The following is a 21,243-nucleotide window of genomic DNA, read 5'->3' as shown; positions in this document are numbered from 1 at the left end:
GTGACGATGAAAATGTGGAAAAAGTGACGTCATTGCGGGGCACCACTGCTTATGTGAGACACTGTTGATGCCACATGAGCCATTATCTGTTAGCAGGGTTAAGCTCTGGGTGGCTAGCGGTTAGAAAGCACAGCCCCAGTAAAAGTGACAGCCAGGGCTGTTTCCACAGGGTGGTTAATCTAAATAAAGGAGGCCCCCGGCCAGGGCCTTCGGCTGCAGCCCGAGGAGGTGCCCCCTTCCTGGCTCTTCCTGGACGTATACTACAAGCCACCTCTTTCCACAAGTTTAGACGAGGACCATCGCTGACTCTGCTACTCAAATTGTCAAAAATCGAAATGCTGACCTGACCTGAAGCAATCATTCAATACCCTTGTGTGTTCAACAGAATTGTTGTCCAATTTCAAAATTAATCTTCAATGAAACTGAATAGGCCAAAATTTGTCAACAACATTAATTAAATATGTTATTCTATGTCTATTTATACGCATGTACACTCAGTGAGCAATCTTTTTAGACCTACACACCAGCTTGTTAATACAAAGCTTTAATCAGCCAAAACATTAATCATTAAAGCATGCAGATGAGGTCAAGAGGTTCAGCTGTTATTCAGACCAAATGTAAGAATAGGAAAGAAATGTGACTTTAACCATGGAATGATTGTTTTTGTTGTGGTTTGAGTATCTCAGAAACTGCTGATCTCCTGTGATTTTCATGCACAACGGTCTAGTTTGCAGAGAATGATGGGAAACACTAAAAACATCCAGTGACCAGCAGTTCTGCAGGCAAAAACATGCCTTTAATGAGAATGGCCAGATTGGTCAAAGCTGACAGGAAGGTAACATTAACGCAAATAACCATTCAGTACAATAGCAGTATGCATAAGAGCATCTCTGAACACACAACGCATCAAAAAGTGGATAGGCTACAACAGCAGACGACCAAAAAGTACAAAAAATAGATCTAACAAATACCTCATAAAGTGCTCACAGTGTATATTTGTCTGTGTGCGTACGCATGTGCCCAAGTGTGCTGCATGGGATGTGGCATCACAGATCTTGCAGAACGGATCCATCCGTAACGCAAACAATTGTACTCTAAATGGATTTGCCACACACAAGATTTTCCAACAGAGCTTAAGACAGTTGTTTGAAATGTATCTCTCTGTTAATGGCCCCCTGCATTAAAATGGGCAATGCTTAATAACTGTTGACAGAGGCGTCTTAGCAACCCAAAGCTTCAATAAAACAAAAGCCGGGACCTCCTTAGCGGGGCGACTCAACAAAAGAGACAGAGGTGTCCTTGAAATGGATAACAGTGTCTCCCAAAACCCTTTCGCCACACTCATTCGCTGTTGTTAATGCACTGGTGAAAAGCCTTTAAGTGTTCCCTCTGATGAATGATTACAGAGCTGGGCCAAAGATCCCAACAGTGATGTGTGTCACACTAGTGCTGGTATCTACAGTGGTGTGCATCTCAGCTCAATGCATATTTTTACACTACTTCAAAGCCATTTTTCAGCTTAACTGTCTGGCACTGAGCCAGAGGTGGCTGTTTCTCTCCTGGCTCAATGCAACGGAAAGTCAAATTCACCAAACTGTAACTACCATTTTGGCTCAGATAAAAGCTGCAAGGAGACCAGCCTGAGGGCAGCAAGATCATAGACGGAGCCAAAAAGGTAGAGTTATCAAGAGGAATGATGGGAAGGCCTCTCAAACAGTATCCTGGAAAGTCTATGGCACTGTCCCTACACTCAATAAAGAAACACTCCATTTTCAGCTAACAGACCAAGGTGATGGCGAGTCAATCCACCAGACCCTTTCATTACATAAGAGTTTATTCAAGGTGAGTTCAGCCATTTCCCTTTATCTTGGGGCAGTGGTATAAGCACACATGGAGCCTTGAGCACTGCAGTTCTCCAGAACACAATTGAGGAATGATGGACAGTAGTCATTACATTCAATAAATAAATATGATAAAGGCATTTTGTGGGATATTACCAAACTGAATTAATGATTAAAATGGTATCTCAGATCAATTAATTGTGATTAACTTTAAATTCCATTGATTTGATTTGATTTTTGAGTTTCATTAAAATAAGATATAGGATCATGTGAGGTAGGAAGATAAATGAAACTCTGAAGCACTCAGTGATAAGCTGTAGGGTTATCTCCCCCTCTGATTGCAGATGAGCAGCTTAAACAATGGCCATCGCTAAAGTTTGTCAGGACTGGGTATATGATTAGTGAAATGTAAATCCAAGCAAGCTGCAGACAAAAATAGAGCTCTAATAACATAAAACTCAGGAAAGGTATGGATGATCTCTGGAAAAATCTGTGACAGACGTGTCATTATATCTTTATATAGCATATGAATCTTGAGTTTGCATGGAAAACAGTGCTTTTGAAAGGTGCCACACAAAGTCGACGGTCCTAAATAAGGCCAATGCATAAATACATGACACATCCAACCACACACTGTCCTTTGGACTTTTCCCACACAAATGAGATAAGTGACATCCTAGCAGCCCTTAGGAATCAGGAGCGGAGTTCTTCTGAGGCCTCAGGCTCTCCAGACTGCGCTGGAGCCAGTGCTGTTATCACAACGTGACCAGGAGGACTGTGGCACCCTGCAGGATGCTGATAGCACTCAGACTCCGTGGTGCTAAACCCCTTTTCTCCACTGGCTGGGTAAATACGCAGGGCTTACTTAGCAGAAACACCCGCTCTGCATTAGGATGCAGGTTAAACATTTACCCTTGAGGCCCTGCTTCTCCCGTGTGTAGTGCCAGCAGGCCATACTCAGGAGGGGAACACATCCTCTGAGACATCTAATATCAAACAGGTCAAAGAGGAGACTCGCACTCCATTTACAATATCACCCTCCATTTTCAGAGTTCACTTTCAAAAGGCACAGGGTTAATAGGCTGTAGTTTTAGCGGCAGAAGATGTTTGTTTTGTGATAATGTCAAACTCAGACAAGCCTCTGGCTCCCCCAATCTGGCTGTATTCGGAAGGCAAATCCATAATTACTTTTAAGGCCTTATCACTTCTGCTTTTGCCCTTTCAATAAGACTTATGCAATGCAGGAGCATTTCTAGTTTCTCGGGCTGGTTGGGAGGTCTGGTTTTACAGTGATAGTGTGTTCCACATGTCAAGTTCCAGCTATGTGCACCTTGAAACAGCCCACTCATTTCAAACAGCTAGATAAATAGATAGTTGCATTTATATAGTGCTCTTCTCATACCCAAAGTGCTTTAGAGTTATCAAGGGGAACGTCACTTCAACCACTACCAATGGGTAGCACCCACCTAAGTTATGCAACGGCAGCCATTTTGTGTAAGAATGCTCACCACACATCAGCTGAGGTGGAGAGGGAGAAAACAATCTGGCAGTTGATAAAGGCTTTGGCCAGGCCCAAATCAAAGGGTGTAGAACCACGACCAACGCTGCGGATGGACGGACACGCTGGTACCTCCCCTGGATGAGTGTGGGGCTGGGAAGTGAGTTAGGGCAGGGGCAGGGGTAGGGGCTTACCGGGGCAGATGGCTTGCAGGGTGACATGGCTGATCCTCAGAGTGCTGGTGAGGTGCCTCTGCGTGGTGCCGGAGAACAGCAGGTAGAACTCTACATCCTCCTCTTCCTCAAAGTGCTCTTCATCGCACAGCTGCACTGTAAGGAGACACTCGCCCTGCAACAAGAGTGGAGCTCAGGTTAGTGTTTGGGTTAGCCTATTACAGATGAAACAGTGATAGAGACAGACAGGGAGGACTTACAGTCGATATACGTACACAGATATACTGTGTAGGCAGACAGACAGCAGACAGTTAGAGATACAGTAAAGGGGGTGAAATGGAGACAAGGTTAGAGACATATAAGTTATAAAAAGACAGATTCGTAAAAAGAAAATGGACAGAGGACAGACAGAGTTGGAGGAACAGACAATAATATAGTCATATATTGCTTTCATAAACTGCTTTCACTCACTCAGTGTGCCCTGTTTTATCACAGATGCTCTGCAGCAGAACACAAACTTCTTTCCCACACACAGAAGCAATCCAAACAGGCCTCCCAGTCTCAAGACATAAATATCATCATAGCCAAGTATCCATACACCTGTGTCGTACACAAATGGATTGCATGCCTGTTCCTTGTGAGGGGTTATTTTTCTCCAGCTGTGTAAACTTGAATAACTTGGCAAAATAAACATGACCTCTGGCCTCCTCAGACAATTACAGCACAGAATGTACAATCCACTGGAGATTTAACATGTATGAGTGCATATCATTCCTTTCTCATTATTATTATTATTGTGTGTACACGTGTGGGCATGCATTTTCACATGCTGTCCAGCGTAGAACATAATCTTTCCGAATTGTACATTTCTGAAGCAGGAAACTCCTTTATCACAGCAATATTAAACTATCGTAATTTTTCCCCATATGGTAGCCCCCATTTAATCTCAATAAAACACACTGGGGTATCTGGTGTCCATTTTTACCCTCCGGTACTGTGTTATTTCAGAGACCTTTCTTCAAGGCCGGCGGTTTGATAGCAGTCTGATAAAGGCCGCTCCTGACTACCTGCGTTCCTGCACAGAAACCATCTTGTGGCTCGGATCGCCACCCCAAAGCGTGCATTCTTACCTCATACTGTACCATTCACAAACGCAATCTAGAAAGATTCCAATGCGGTCAGTACGATACCCACTGATTGCTGATTGGATGAGAAGGGAAGGCTAATAAAACCCAGGTGACAAGGCAAATACTGGAACAGTGAACTACTTTTTGAAGGGGAAACTTCTTTCTCCACCTCTATCCACCAAAAGCCACAGTCTGATGCTAGCATACCAGACAGAGCGGGTAATCACTGCCCGCTAGGAGGAGTATTATTGAACAAACCCTTAAAATGGCCAGCTAACAATAACGGGTGTGAACGGCAAATCCAGACACAAAAGGTGTAGTTCGTCTGGTCCCTCAGACGAATGTGCACATTGGAGTGTCGTGCGGTGAACAACGCTAAAACATGACAAGCTCTGTGCTTAATCATGGCCTCCCTGCCTAGAAGAGCACAATGTCATCGCAGTCCAAACAAAACAGAAGAAGAATTATCATCATCCTTCTGGTCTCAGTGAATTTGCAGGCCGAGTAACTGCAGGAAATTCATCTTGAGCAGTAAAAATGAGAAAATATTTGTCATAAATACCAGGCTTTTGTGTGCATGTGTGAGGGAGAGGCAGAGTGTGTGTGTGTGTGTGTGTGTGTGTGAGTGAGTGCGTGTGTGCATGCAATATTCAGTGCAGTGTGTACATTGCACATTGGATTTGAAATAAAACCATGAATATGAGATCACCGTGCAGAGTTAGCTTTAAGGTGAAGGTACATGCATCCATGTTAGGTCACTCATGTAATTACAGTCCTTTCTACAGTCCACGATTTTAGGGAAACAACTCAAAGTAATTGGACAACATTTAGGCATCACATTCAGTACTAGGTAGCAAATCCAAGTCTGCAACCCATTAACCCATAAAACCCATAAAACATTGGTGCTAGCCTTCCAAGCAGTTAAAGGGTCTTCCCCAGCTTATCTGCAAAAAATCATCAGACCCTACACCCCTGCCAGACCTCTTCGTTCAGCCTCCACAAGCCGCTTGGCACCTCCCCCTCTCAGAACCTCCACCTCACGCTCACGACTACTGTCTGTTCTGGCTCCACGGTGGTGGAACGAACTCCCCGTTGAGGTCAGAACTATAGAATCTCTCCCCACCTTCAAGCGCAAGCTGAAGACACACCTCTTCAAGCGGCACCTCTCCCCATTCCTCCCTACCTCCCTGTGAACCTTAATTGTTGTCTCTGTGACTTGCTTTGTGTATCGGTATTTTTAGTTGGCTAGGTAAGCAGTGTTTGGATAGTTAACTTTGGTCACTTTTGCTCTGTTTGTTTGTTTGTTTGTTTGTTTGTTTGTTTGTTTGTTTGTTTAAAAAAAAAAAAAAATGGCCCTTGTCCTTATCTTTGTTGTACAGGTAGCAGTTGAAATTGTACTTCCCTCTAGGGTCTTTCAGCAAACTTATCCCTGGTTATGGGTATGCACTTTGTTGTACGTCGCTCTGGATAAGAGCGTCTGCCAAATGCCAATAATGTAATGTAATAAACATCACCAGAAATGGCGCCTGGACTGCAGCAATCTACCATCCATGTTTGGGTGTTTTGCCTCGTCTCCAGCAAGAGAAACATGTACAATTGGATTCAGGACCATCGATTGACTTGGCCAGTCAAGAACGTTGCAGTTTCCGGCCCTGAAAAACACCTCGGTTGCTTTAGCAATTGGCTCATTGTCCCGCTGCAAAGTGAAGAGCTGTACAAAGAGCTGAGGCATCTAATTGGATCTGAGCAGATAAGATGTTTCTGTACCATTTACAATTCATCCCGGCCCTGCTGTCAGCGGTCACATCACTGACTATGCGTGAGCCGGCTCCAGTGGCAGCCATACACAACCATAACACTACCTCCACCATGTTTCACAGATTTTATTGGGGGGGTGCTTTGGATCATGAGCCGTTTGGTTCTGTTCTTTCTCCATACTTCCCATTATTTTGGTACAGGTTAATATTTGTCAGTCCATAAGACCAGACCTTGTTCCGGAAGCCACAGTTTACACTTCGCAGCCTTTAACTTTTATACAGATCACACAATATGGATGAAAATACCCTCCAATTAAAGCTGACAGTCTGCACCTTAATCTCAAATTCATTGCTACAGACACACTCACACTGAATTCAACAATGAGCGCTGATATATTATATTTATACACACTGTGTAAATGCAGAAATACCTTTTGTTCCGTTTGAACAAGGAGTCTTATATCAAAGCTTAATGACGCAGTGCTGCCCATGACTGGATTCAGTATATCAGCCACCCTCATAGAAGAGCCTGAGAGGAAACAGATAAGATATGCAGACAGCTATGCTTCCTGCACTGCCTGCTTTATTTATAGGCTATCTGAGGGCTGGGCAGGGCTGACGGTGTTGTTTTCCACACATTTGTGCAACTGCCTCTCCTGACACATGTGACCAAGGAACCTGGGTGTGGGGGTGCAGATCTGCAAGCTTCTGGTTTCTCACCACCCAAAAAAAAAAAGGGAAGGGAAGGGCAACCTTAAAACGACAGTCTGACTAGTATTGTGAACACCCATTAAGAATCCCTACAAGGGCCTTGTGTTGTTGCCAACTGTAGCACACTGCACGTTTTTGGCAGACTGCAACAGCCGGATCCTCACTCGAAGAAATGACAGTCAGCCGGGCTGCAGCTTTCAGGAGGCCTGACTGAGGTTACTGCCGTACGCCGTGAAGGCAGTCCCCTGAAGAGCGGGGCGGACATTGCGACCGCAGATGGTCACGGTCCGTACGCAGCACCCCTATGTACGCGGCAGGACCGTAGGGTGAGTGTGCTGTCGGAAAGCCCTCGTCTGCGATGACTGATGGGAAGGCTCATCACGGTCCAAACGAGCCGTTTCCTACAGGAATGCCCTGAGGTGCTGTGAATACCCTGAATGTCCCGTCAGCTAATTATCCTCCTATCCTGTTCTGTGATTGATGGGGAGGAAGGAGGGGCTTGGATAGGCCTTAGCACACACCGTTTCTATGGTTTTCCCGGAGCTGAGGCACATTTCTCAGATGAAGAGGCTGAAGAACAGTGTAGTGCGAGGCTAAAGGTCCAAATAGTACAAGCGGCTTTAAAAAGAAGCTGAAAGGAACTTTTACTTTAGGAATAGCCTGAGGAGCTCACACAACTGCACAATTAGAGGCTGAAAATGTATCATCACATTACACATCAAACAGGATGAATCAGTCGGGTGTCACCAAATGACTCCTCCTTCCATTCTATCGGCACAAACTGACGGGACACGCCATGTGCCCCATGGCACTTTCTGTGGTCTGCAGGCTCACAGCCACATTCCAGAACATTCCACAAGGCAGATTAAGAGCGCAAAGCTTAAAGACCACGACAGGTGCCTGGGCAGACAAGGCAACAGAGGGAGGGTTGGTTAAATACACACAATGAGTCAGGAGATGAAGGCAAATATATAACCGGATATAACCTCCTTTTTCAGCAGGTTCAACAATAAGACTGTCAGCGCCTTGCAGTATGCATGTGGCCTAATTAATAGGATTTGCTTGGAGACGGAGTGTCTGGTGAGGATAAAAAGCCAAGCTTTAGAATAGCCTAACATGATGGTGTATGGTGGCCCGGTGGTAGCCAGCACAGTCTTGGCATACCCCTGGGCCCTCTCTGGCTTCCATGGCTTGTGCTACTTAAGTCCAAGGGATGCATCAGGTTTATGGTGATATGAAACCACTCTCTGTAAATAACCCAGCATCCCACCCAAGTCTGCTCCCGAGTACAGCCTCCCGCCCCCACAGGAGCCATGGCCAAAGCCTCCAAAAAGCAGGAAAATTATGTTAATGTGCCTTTTGCATGTATGCAAACCTGAGAAGTGCAGTATACCATGTGTGGAAATGCAAACAACCTGTGCTAAAATAACAAGAAAGATATCAAACCATACCCCCAAAACACGGAGACAACATCACAAAAATTTTGATTTTCAGTTACACTCAAACAATGAAACAAAAACTGCAAATGTATATGGGAAATTATTCTTATTTTTCTCTCCAATATGGAAAGTCCAACTGCATATTTATCAACGCTCACTGTTGTATTCAGTGTGTGTGTGTGTGTGTGTGTGTGTGTGTGTGTGTAAGTGTGTCTGTGTACGGTATGTATGCGCGTGTGAGTGTGTGTGTGCACATGTGCGTGTGAGTGTGGGAGTGTGCATGTGTGCGTGTACAGTATGTGTGTGTGTGCACGTGTGTGTGTGTGCGTGTACAGTATGTGTGTGTGCACGTGAGTGTGTGTGTGTGTGTGTGAGTGTGTGAATGTACAGTATGTGTGTGCGTGTGTGTGTGCGTGTACAGTATGTGTGTGTGAACGCGAGTGTGTGTGTGTGTGTGTGTGTGTGTGAGTGTGTGAGTGTACAGTATGTGTGTGTGCACGTGTGCGTGTGTGTGAGTGTACAGTATGCGTGTGTGCATGCGAGTGTGTGTGTGTGCACGTGAGTGTGCGAGTGTACAGTATGTGTGTGTGCACGTGTGCGTGTGATGGTACAAAGCCTCTGACAGTGGGGACAGCTGCACATACTCAAGGGCTCTGCCGTGCTTCCCTTCAAGGTCAACCTTAGTCCCCCACGCGACGCTTACAAAGAAAACTCCCGGGGTATGTAAACTTTAAGGGTCTGTGGGGAGAACACATGTTTATTCCAAAGCCTCACAGACCACATGCTCAAACTAGAGGGCAAGCAGGCCAGAACCTCTGAAAAAAATGATAGCAAGCAGGCCAGAATCATTGACAGGAACAAGCAAGCCAGGACAACTGAAGAGAATGACTACAAGCAGGCCAGACACGCTGAACGACTACAAGCAGGCCAGGACAACTGAAGAGAATGACTACGAGCAGGCCAGACACGCTGAACGACTACAAGCAGGCCAGAACATCTGAAGAGAATGACTACAAGCAGCTCACATTGTGCTTAGCCTGCTCCACTATTGCGTGTTTGAACACAGGGTCTGCTGGGTTCAGTCTCCAGTGAAATAAAATCAAGGCTTGTGTGAAGAGGTTACACCTGCCGCTTCACTGCCCTCAGAGACGGCCTCTCAGCAGGAAAAGGTCGGGTTGGTTCCAGTTTCTGCGGAAAGGCACCAGGGTGTGGAGGGAGGGTACGGTAACTGAAGAAGCGCCCAGAAAATTTAAACCCACAGGACTGCCTGTGACATCACCACAATGGAAGGGCAGGCCGGAAACGTGCCTTAATGAAACCGCCGTAATCCCATCAGCAAAGAGCCGCGCCTGTGTTCTTTTGACACAGACCTGAGAGGTCGAAGGTCACAGGAGGAGGGGGGAGGGCAGCACAGCCTGGCATAGCGGCCAGCAGGCCGTTCCCGCACCGTCGCCAGGCGAAGCAGAGCATGCTGGGTACGGACAAGGCGCACCCTTTGATCCCTTTGCAGCAGGGATCCAGCAAAGAGGAGAAAGTCACTTCCACACAGCCGGATTCTTAGTCACACAAAGTAGACCTTTTTCCATTTACTGCCAGAAAAGAATGTTTCTCATCTCCTAATGTTAATTAAACTTTGGATATTTATACATTCATTTCTGTATTTGATTGTTTGGTTATTATCATGAACAAAGTGAGCAATGGAAAGACATTGTGCAAGCGTCATGCTAGAAACAGCCAAAAGTTCAAGAACATGTGGCAACGGGAAACCCAGCATGCACCAGGGTGTTTTCAGGTTACCACATACTGTAGTGGTATTGCACGAAGTCTTCCTCTCATCGATTGCACATGCTCTAGGAAAGACAAGCTGCATGCACAATGCAAAGAAAGCGAGTCTGTTAGTTTCAGATGTACACGGACTCCTGTCATAATACAGCTCTGCCATTCTGAAGTGATTTTGCATGTCATTTCACAGACTGTGACTTCAGACACCTAAGTAGGAGACACCTTCCCTATGCTAATCCACTACGCATTGTTGAAAGCCTATTTTAATACAAGTTAACTAAGGACTAGCTGTAAAATATGTGGCACTCTGCTCAAGCCTTTACTTGAATTGCGGGGTTTGTTTGCGTTTCCCGGTTGACTGTGCTGTGTCATCAACAAAATAGGTGCCTTGCAGCCACATCAGAGACACAGCTGGGGGGCTTGCATCAGCTGGCCCTGAAAATCAGGAATTATTCTTCGTCTGCAGGAGGCGAGGCTTCCCCGGCGCTCAGCGAACATGCTCAGTGCGCCCATGCTGGGAAAAGCAAGCTTCTGCGCACTGGCAGCAGTGGATCCCGGCGGGGTCCCTGAAACCAGACACCATCCACACAGCTCTCCCCACCCGGGCCTGCGCTCCGCTGCACTGCAGGCTGCTGACAGCCGTCTCGGCCAATGGAAGCCGGAAGCCTGGATCTGGGGCTTGACTGGCCCTCCTCCATGACCCCCCCCCTTTGACTTCATCAGCTCCCAGAACGTGGCTGCGAGCTGCACTCATCTAATCTAGTCACTCCTACGCCAACTCCTACACTAAGAACACTGCACTTGTGCTCCAAAGGTAATCACATTTCTTTTTTTACTTTTTCAAATTAAAGAAATTTAATTTGACTTGGGAGTGCCATCCCCCTCCCCCCTCTTGTGTTTCCCTTGCTTGTGTGCATTTTTCAAAGTCAAAGAATAGTACATGAACTAATTAGCAGTTCCTTGTGTGTAACTGGGAAGTACAGGGGAAACCCTCGTTTTTTTTATTTTTTTTATTTACATCCAGGGTTTTTCCTGCATAGAGGTGGTTGCCTCGATCAAATTTTGCAAAGCCTCTTCAAAATTCAGATCGTTATCTGCCAAAAAAACCCATAAAAAATACAAGTGTAACACTCAGTGGATTTCTATTATGTGTAATTGCCATGTTGGCCCTACTCCAACATCATTGTACATTGTGATCAGCACATCGCACCAAGAAAGGCACGACTGAAAGAGAACGCAAAGCCGGTGCAACCACATTTATTTTAGTACATAACTCAAAACGTGGAGTATAGAGGCAAATAAATAAATGATGGGGTTTTGTCCAAAACATTATGTATCTCAATAAGTTTTAATGGGAAAGGTTATACCTTTATTAACTATGCGAACGATACTGCCTGGGTAAGCCAAAGCACTGAAGAAGACTTTCTGACTGCAGCATTTCACATGGATAAACACAACTACTTCCACTTGACTTGACACATTTTCCGGGTCAACTGACTCTGGTACCTGGGGATAGCCAATATGGTTCCGGAACACTCCGCGGAAATCTACACTAAAAATGCTTCCAACCCAGCCAGGGAGAAACGTAGCCAATGATGGCTTCCAGGGAGAGGTGCTCCCTGGGAAACAGGTGGGTGCTATGGTGAGGGTGTCTCAGCAACGTGAGCACAAAGAATAGCATTTGTGCTGCGCGGTTAGCCAGAGACAGCACGCACAAACCCAGCTCTAACTCCAGATGTCACACATTTTAAATTATCCAAAAATGTTTTCACCCAATATAATTACACTACTACAGTATGTCCCAGTACAGACACCCTTTTCCACACTTCAACGGTGCATTTTGGCCCCGTAAATAGAATTAAAATTCCACCAAATAAACAGAAAATATGCAGTTTAACCAGTTTAAACACTGTAATGAACCGTGAATAAGGACAGTCAGTTTTTAGAATAAATGAAATATAAATGAGAAATATAAATACTGATGAAGTCAAATATGCGTTTCTTTCTTTCCATTTATTTCCACCCATCCAAAGTTATTTAGTGAGTTATTTAGTGAATTAATTGTATTACAAAATGAACCAAAGAAACCTTGATGTGTATGTAGAAAAAACTGGATGAGGAAGAGATTAAGGGCCAGGTTCACAGACACAGATTAAGTTTAATCCTGGACTAAATTTTGTTTTGTATGAATCTTCATTCAAAATTGAATTTAGTCTAGTCCTAGGCTTAATCGGTGTCTGTGAAACTGACCCAATAAGTTTCTAAGTATAAATGCACATATTTATACTTACATATAATGGAGCTTGCTGTGGATTAAGTTTCATGACACTGGACACTGAAAAGAGAAGAGATTGCAGTGTTAGAGTCAGAGAAACAATGTCAACAAAATGAACACAACACTCATTGTTATCTGCGCCTGGGAGTTCTGATGGCGGTGTCTCAATCATCTAACCGGAGTCTGTTTGTGCAAAGTTCACAGAAGACATGGAAGTGACGGCCTAATAGCAGTCATTAAGACCTCTTTTGGCCATTAGTTGGGGGAGGAGTTTGTGTTTTTTGTCTTCACATTCCAGCAAAACACTAACACTAAGCCAAGCCATTTACACAGATTTAGTCTTAAATTTCAAAAGATACAGCATTTATCATTCCAGTGAGCATTGTCATAAATGAACATTACCGAGGAGGTCAGTTTTAACAGATTTTGTTTCTGAGAGTAAATGCTAATGATTTTTAGTGAGCATTAGGGTCAGCACAATGCCCTCCAGGCTTACACTTGCTTTCAATAATTCATTTAGAAAATAACAGAACATCCAATGGCAGCACATTGTACCAGGGCATAGCCTATGGGTGACACTGTTAATGTGTGGATCACCCTGCCCCGTGACTGTCTTTGTGCAGTTTTGAAAACAGTGGTGTGAAGCTGTGAAACAAAGCCACAGTGTTTTTTGGAGGCGGGTGAGCTTGGAACAGAGGAGACTTAAAAACGCAGTTATAAACTAGAAATATATAAACTCTGGAACCCATGCATTATTGTTTCATATGATTAAAAAGTTCCAACAGAAAATATGGATCTCTGGCCAGAGCTGCTTATGGTTCAACTCAGAGTTCATGAAGTCCATTTGCACAACCCATTCAATGAACAATGTCACAATGAAACAACAGTACTGGCACAAACTACAGATTAATGCTTGGATTTCACACAGACTTCAGTTTGCATCAATTAGTTATGCAAATCAGGGCCATAAGAAGGAGGGCTTTCAGTTCCTCTGCCTCGCAGGTGAACAGTTGCAGAGCTATGCCCAAGAGCTGGCCACCAGGGCTTCAGGGCATCAGGCAACTCAAACAAACTTAATTTGTCTTTTAGACGTACTTTACCAGAAGTGTAAAAGGTCTCATGAAGGTCACCTGCAAGGATTATATTTGGTACACTGAACAAACCAAATAAGATGATATTTCCTTTGGAAAATAATACAATATGTTTTGAATATATTTCCAGACAAAGCTTTGCTAATATGATCAAATTCCCCTGAATTGAATGCTGCAAACAACCAGTGGCTTCAGGCAAGATATCCAGTGTGCTCTGACCTCCATAAACAACCCAGAAACAAACAATGAAATGCAATCTATGATTAACAAAATAAAAAGGTTTACTTTTTTTAAACAATAAAACATGTTAATGTTAACCATGTGAACTGCTGAAAGTTAATCATTTTTGCAGAGCATATCTCATATTGGATAGATTTGAAATGGCTTCCAATAACAAGTGTTTGTGTAAACCGCAAAGGAAACGATCATCCATATCTCACCATAGTCACTGAAGGCTTTCATATTACTGGGATAGGACTCATTTGCACGGCAGAAACAAACCCATTAAATCAACAAGAGAGATGTAAACAACATTGGCACTGGCGCTCATGTGACAAGCATACTCCAGTCCTCTGCCATTAATCTCAAACATGTCTCAAACAGATGAATAACCCACTTATAACTATTTGCAGGGGGATGGCTGCACATGCACATACACATACACACACTCATGCAGGCAAACAGAGGCATCCTTACTCACAGGTGCTAGCACAGACAGCCAAACACGCATATGCGGAAACAAACACACAAGCACATGCACGGATGCACATGCTCACACACACACACATGCACAAAGAGAAGTAAGTACCGAAGCATTGACAGACACACAGACACAGACATGCACATGTGCAAAAACTTGCACATTTAGATAAGCTTACACACAGACACACAGCCACACGCACACACACAGCCACAGCCACATGCACGCACGCACACACAGCCACATGCGCGCACACTCACTCACACACACACACACTGCTGGCCGCAGCAGTTCTTCCACAGCTGCATCCTGTTAGACTGCTTTGTACACTCAGCTCCACATCTGCACAGAAGGGTGAGCTCTGGTGCAGTTTCCCCTGGGCTGCACACTCACCTTACAGCACGACGTGAACCCAGCTATCGGTCCACCCACAGCCACACTGCACACAGTATTACCAGCACTCAATACCACACATTCACCATTTACCATGTAGAAATAATAGGCGTTTGAACGGATTAAACATTTGCTTGAAAAGCATTGGAAAATGAAAGCTAGGGAAAGTGTTCATACTTGAACGTATGGACTATACCAAGCACACAAAGTACAGGTCCCTGTACTTTTTATTTTGTGGTGAAAGACTTATTTTATAGAAGTTTGGCTATATGCAACCCAAGCATTTCCCTGGATCTCGCAGGCTATATTAAAAAATATTACTGCTTATTTTCAGAAAACAGTAATAGGTCCCATCTGCTTTAAAGCATACAAGGACAGCCACTCTTGCACACGGATGCCTGTGCATGTGAGAATGGGAGAATCTGGCAGACGGGCTCCAGAGTGATGTGTATGTGTGAATATGGAGTGGGCGTCCAAAGAGCGCATCGCGCTGCAGAATTTCGTAGCGGGCCATCGGGCACGTCATCCGGCTTTGGCCGAGCTTACTGCTCCGCTGGGCGAGGCAGCCGTAACCCTGCGTCTTCGCCAACGTGACGGTCTGCCCACTGCGTCACCGAACACCCAGAACAGCAGCCCTGCCACGGCTCTGTCCATACCGCTGACTCTGGCCTGTGGCACGGGCACCAGCCATTCCCTCCCTCCCTAAATCTGCTCTTACAGAAGTACTGTACTGCACAGCTGCAATCAACACAACAGGGAAAAACACACAAACACACACAGTATCCTCACACTGTCATAGTGACCTTCTCTCCCATTACAATAAGGACCAAATAACTACACAGTTCTAATAATTAAACTCTTTTAATGACATCATAGTATAATACACCCCCAGCAGTGAATAATCCTCACAACAGAACAGGCCAATCTTTCATTGTGCCATGAATATATCCCAGACACACCTCACTTTGACACCACAAACTGCAGGGAGCGAGACCAGACTAAGACCACATCAGGACCACAGCAGGGCTTGACAGACAAGGACCAGACTCATAACAGTCAGTGACAGACCAGGACCACTCAAAGACCCAGGGCAAGCCTGAGATCAGACCAGGACCACTCAAAGACCCAGGGCAAGCCTGAGATCAGACCAGGACCACTCAAAGACCCAGGGCAAGCCTGAGATCAGACCAGGACCACTCAAAGACCCAGGGCAAGCCTGAGATCAGACCAGGACCATTAATGTTCCAGAAACTCTGTTGCTCAATTCACAGCACTGAATTTTCACAGAGAATCAAGTGCCGACTTTAAATGAAGGCACTAAGGGCATCTCCAATGAACAGACTATGAAAAAGAATCACCAGCCTGTTAAAAACAGCCCCTTCTCAGTGACTGCAATACATTAGTAAAGATGAACCAATGGTGCAAATAGGCCCCAGTGAGGTAGATGAGACCGAGGAGTCTCCCAGAAGGTTCTGGAACCTTCCAATTAGCAGAATGTGAGAGTGCCTCTGTTATCCACGTGGAAAGACACTCACTGTTTGTGTGGCTCTCTCTGATCTCTCGCACAGCTGAAACACTACTGGAGGCACACCATCAGGCGACTCCTCAGTGCATAAACCTGACAAAGCGCGCCATTTAAGATGGCCCCGAGACACAGGAAGCAGCAGTAAAATATGTATGCTAACTGCGCCTCGTCTTGCGCCATTAAGAAGTCATACGGGAGGAGCTGGCTGGAGCAGGTCACGCTCCCTGTTCCCAGGACAATTTTCCTCTTCTTTCCTCAATAAATAGGGTACTGTTGGAATTAGGAAGGATGAGGTAAAAGGATAATCAGTTGGCTCTAATTATACCCGCTGATCTCATCCTCTTGCCCTAAGCCCTCTCTGTCCCGTTGCTTCCACTGCATTTACATAGCTGTGCATGGGGGTGGGCCGGCCTCGCACTCTGACCTACAGAGCATGCCCAGAACCTCGCTCTGCATTCCCTACAGCCTGCAACACTGGCACGTTATAAGAGGATACAAACACAACATGTGCGCACACACACACACACACACACACACACACACACACACACACACACACACACACACACACACAAATAATGACAACATAGTCACACACACAAACAAGCACATGCACCTAAGCACAACATGCACACACAAACACACTCAATTAATGACAGCATGGTCACATACACAAACAAGTACATGCACCTAAGCACAACATGCACACACAAACACACACACACACACACTCAAATAATGACAGCATGGTCACATACACAAACAAGTACATGCACCTAAGCACAACATGCACAACATGCACACACACAAATAATGACAACATGGTCACATACACAAACAAGTACATGCACCTAAGAACAACATACACACACACACACAAACACACACACAGACGTATAATGACAACAGACACATGCACATAAGTGCAACATGCACACACACACACAGAGACACATAATGACAACATAGACGCATGCACAGATACATGCACAGACACACTGACAGCACAGACAAGTACGCACGCAAATTAGTATTTTTATCCCAGCGCATTTTCAGTGCACAATTTCCTCTTGTCCTCATTCCAAAAATATTCTCTTGAACAAATTTCATAATAGTTCTACTTTCCAGGTGCCATTTTCTGTAAAACTGCTTTTGGGTTGTCAATAAATTCACGCAGCGAAGCATGCAATTACATTTTACTTCTAAATAATATGTTTGGGACTGTTCAATAGACCCATTAAGCAAATGGATAGCAATGGATGGATATAATCCTAGGGCCTAGGCACAACGCCAAAGCAGTCAATAGAAGTAAGACCCCTTTTGCACCAAAAGCAAACACCAAAATCACAACACTGGGAAGCATAACATTGCAGTCTACAAAAACAAATACTGGCTCCGAGAAAAAAAGAAAAGAAAAAAGAATTCCACAGCTATGCAAGCTATGTTTCTGAAAACAGAACAATCATATTTTTATTTTGGGCCTCACTTTCTTTCCCAGAAGGGCAACAGCCTGAGCATGTCAGTTAAACCAATCATTTTATTAGGTGCGCAATGCTTAAAACAGACACAAACAGCACAGTCAGCGTAATATGTGGAAATTTGCATCTTGTAAGGCATTTGTATAGCGCTTTGTTTAAACAACACAGTAAAGCCAATGCAATACTCTCTAAGTAGCATTACTGAGTGTACAAACTATTAATATAAATGCTATTCTGAATGGCTCTGATACAGTGGTCGCAACACAAACATGACAGGATTTGCACATAATATTATTACACTACAGAGAAAAATAAAATAAAATGTGGCTATCACCACATCTACATATGGACTGAATTCACACAGGTTATCAGACAGATGTTGCTGCCCTCAGTTGTGAGGTACTTGTTTGTACTACATTCAACCAGCAGACCAGATCTTCAAGGATTCAGTGCCATTGTTCACACAGTGGTGCAGTGATTGGAGCCGCTCATTGGACAGGAGCTCTGATCACATGTTGTCCGAGGTGTCACTCAACTGCCGGTTTAAAGTTACCTCCAAAGCCCTGGAGACGGAATGCCCGGGAGCAGGTGTGGACAGCGAGGTGGGGACAGAATCCAGGTGAGACTCGCAGAAACAGTGCAGAAATGTTTCTGAACCAGGGCTTATGGCTCACGCAACATACAGCAAATACACGGCCAAGGATGCTAATGCGTGGAGCTTCAAACAGAACATGGCTTCCACTACAGAACACATCGTCTCATCATTTCGAGGGAGTGAAGTGAGATGGTATTAATTAAATCACTACTAACAAATCATAAATTAGACTGACTGAATGATGAAGAGCATTAAATGTCAAGACAATGAAGATGTTATTATGTTTATGACTTTCTTGATTTGTACAATAGGCCACTATTCACAGATGCATTGGCATCCATACAAAGCTGGTATTACTTTACTACCAATATAAATACTAAGTTGCCCACAAAACAGCTTTAGAACATGTTTATGAGTGATGTAGCATTGTATTAACACAGTGTTCTTGAAAATATTTCCATTGAATTTTTCCATTGAGGTCAGATGAACATAGGAATAAAGTGCTAAATTTACTACCCACTCACACATTCAGTTTCCTCCTAATGTAATGTAATTGGTTTAGGCAGCTGGAGATTAAATTTAGACTTCCTCCCACCTGAAACGGATGCTATACTCTAGAGAGATGAACATAACACAAAATAACAGTAGACATCCTAAAATTTGGTAGAACACAAAATCACCCCCCAGCTATACAGCAACAACTTGAGTACATTCACTCTTATAATATATCAGTATGAGTAGTGAGTGAAAATCGAACTTTTTACACAGAGCAATAAAAACACATTCATACAGGTCATTATATTGATCTAAATACCTGTTGGGTGTTTAATCTTCGTTTCATTTAATCAGTTATCGCTTCTAGACATACAGTTCATATTTTCCAGTCTTTTTGCTTGTCATAACCTTTTCAGTTTTAGTTTCAATTGAAGTTTAATCATATTTTTCAACACTGTATGCATTTTGGTTTTAACCCACTGCCATATGTTTATTATTAATTGTATGATATAGCCTGCCTGCCTACCTACTCTGATATAATTTAAAGTGTAGTGAGCTTGGGTTTTGAAACAGTGCTATACTACATGAAACAATGTATTAATATTAAAGGTGTTGTTTGTCCAATTCTGAAGTCTGTAGGGGACCAAAGGGGTCTTGGGGTCTCTGTCACAGCCCATCCCACCCACAATAGCAGTGCCATGCCCCACCCGAAATGAATGAAGTTTTTGTTGAGTATCTATATTGTCTGAAGTCCGAACAAGCAGATAGTTTATGTGACAACACTTCCTGACCACCAAACGGGTGCACAAACCTCACAGCAGGCCAAAATAACCTTCAGCCCTACCCTACGGTCAGTCCCACTGAGAGGAACTACAGCCTCTTAGCTCATCAGCTACACCTTTTTTACTCAAATAGACCGTACGTTTCAAACTCTTGGCGAGAGTACGCTCATTCACTGCACACACCTGCCTCCATTAAAGTGTTACTAACTGCTTTTAAAAGGCCTCATACTCTTAATAAAGCCATAAAACGTGTGCAGTGTATGACAAGTTCAAGTGTGCTACCAACACCAGCCGCACAATAAATCTTAAACTGTCAGGAGAACAATGCCAAAGATAAATAAGCTGAAGGCAGTGGATCCTTTAATCTACGCTCAGTGGGTGAAATAAAGCGGTGTCTTCGTGATCAAAATGCTAAATAATAACCGGGAGACGGCTACTTGTGCAGCATGAATGAAATGAAGGTTGAAATAGGATTAGGGGATAACGGATTAACTTTGGTAACTCATTCATTACGACGAGACAGCCTGCTCCCTCTAAATCACCCACAGTAAGGACAAAAAAATCCTTATTGGTCATTCATGCCAAAGTGAGGAACGGCATCTTGTTGGGATACTTTTGTGTGCCAAAGTTAGACGGCGTGATCACCGTATTTGCATTTCAAATCCCCAGATAATAAAGTGGGGAACAGACCTTCCCTGGAAGCAGGCCAGAATATGGCACCCTGCTAATGCGGTTGAAGCCGGGGGTCATACTCCAAGAATGCATGAACAATCTCGGCTACACGGCTAATCTTTAGTCACACCTCCTCGCAAAATAGTTTGAATGTCGACCGCGGTGAAGGACTTGTGTGTGCGGCTCGCGGGGGGAGGCGCGCAGAGAGAGGGTCACCGTAGCGGGCACCCTGGTGACACTAACAGGATGTAGCGTGTCTGCGGTCCCGGTGAGACCGAGCTGTCCGCAGCCGGTAAGGGACATAAAAGGCAGCTTGTGAGGGGGAAATTCACTCTGTGACAGCGGGTCTTTGGCTCTGTGTGTGGAATTTCAACTGGAAAAAGCGCCTTCCTCTAATGTGTCATCCTACTGTGTATTCTGCTTCCATCTTCTACATTGCAAAGGGAATTTAAATGAACGTGGGTTACATTAACTTGAGTCCAATTATACTAAGTGTGATTTCAGGAGCTTGCCCTTATCCAATGACCAGAGGCACCTCATACACACATCTTGCACAAACCTTGCACAAACCTTTGGTTACCAACTGTGGTACAGCCTTAGGCAACAAGGTGTTAATGACAAACCCAAACAGCCTGTGGCAGCACTGGCTGCTGAACAGTAAGGAGCCTATTGGTTATATAGTAACCAGAGAGAGGCGCATTCTCTTACTGAGTAGCCTGCTGCATTGGCATACATTGTCCCAAAAAACCTAAAGCAAATTTAAATACAAATACCATTTAGAAAAAAACATTTTGCTACTGTCCCAAGCTCACCAAACTGGTTTAAGAAAAAAGTACAATTTGCATTTAATTGTGAGCCAAAGGACACCGCCTGAACCCCAGATAAACAGTGCTTGTAAATTGGCCTATA

The 21,243-nt window shown here is 44.4% G+C and overlaps 1 protein-coding gene across 3 annotated transcripts in view; it reads right to left on the bottom strand.

The window, feature by feature from the left end:
- Window positions 1-21,243, bottom strand: part of LOC133130183 (A-kinase anchor protein 13) — a 106,769-nt gene that overhangs the window by 71,192 nt on the left and 14,334 nt on the right. For all 3 annotated transcript variants that reach the window (XM_061244514.1, XM_061244515.1, XM_061244516.1), the window contains exons 2-3: window positions 12,620-12,663; window positions 3,534-3,687 (exon numbers count right to left, since the gene is read on the bottom strand). In XM_061244514.1, the coding sequence (XP_061100498.1) occupies window positions 3,534-3,687; window positions 12,620-12,652 (187 nt within the window). In that variant the 5' untranslated portion in view covers window positions 12,653-12,663. The remainder of the gene's footprint in view (window positions 1-3,533; window positions 3,688-12,619; window positions 12,664-21,243) is intronic.

The sequence above is a fragment of the Conger conger genome, chromosome 6 (genome assembly GCF_963514075.1).
Source record: "Conger conger chromosome 6, fConCon1.1, whole genome shotgun sequence".
NCBI lineage: Eukaryota > Metazoa > Chordata > Actinopteri > Anguilliformes > Congridae > Conger > Conger conger.
Note: the sequence above shows the minus strand (reverse complement) of the source record. Positions and strands in the feature narration are given on the sequence as shown.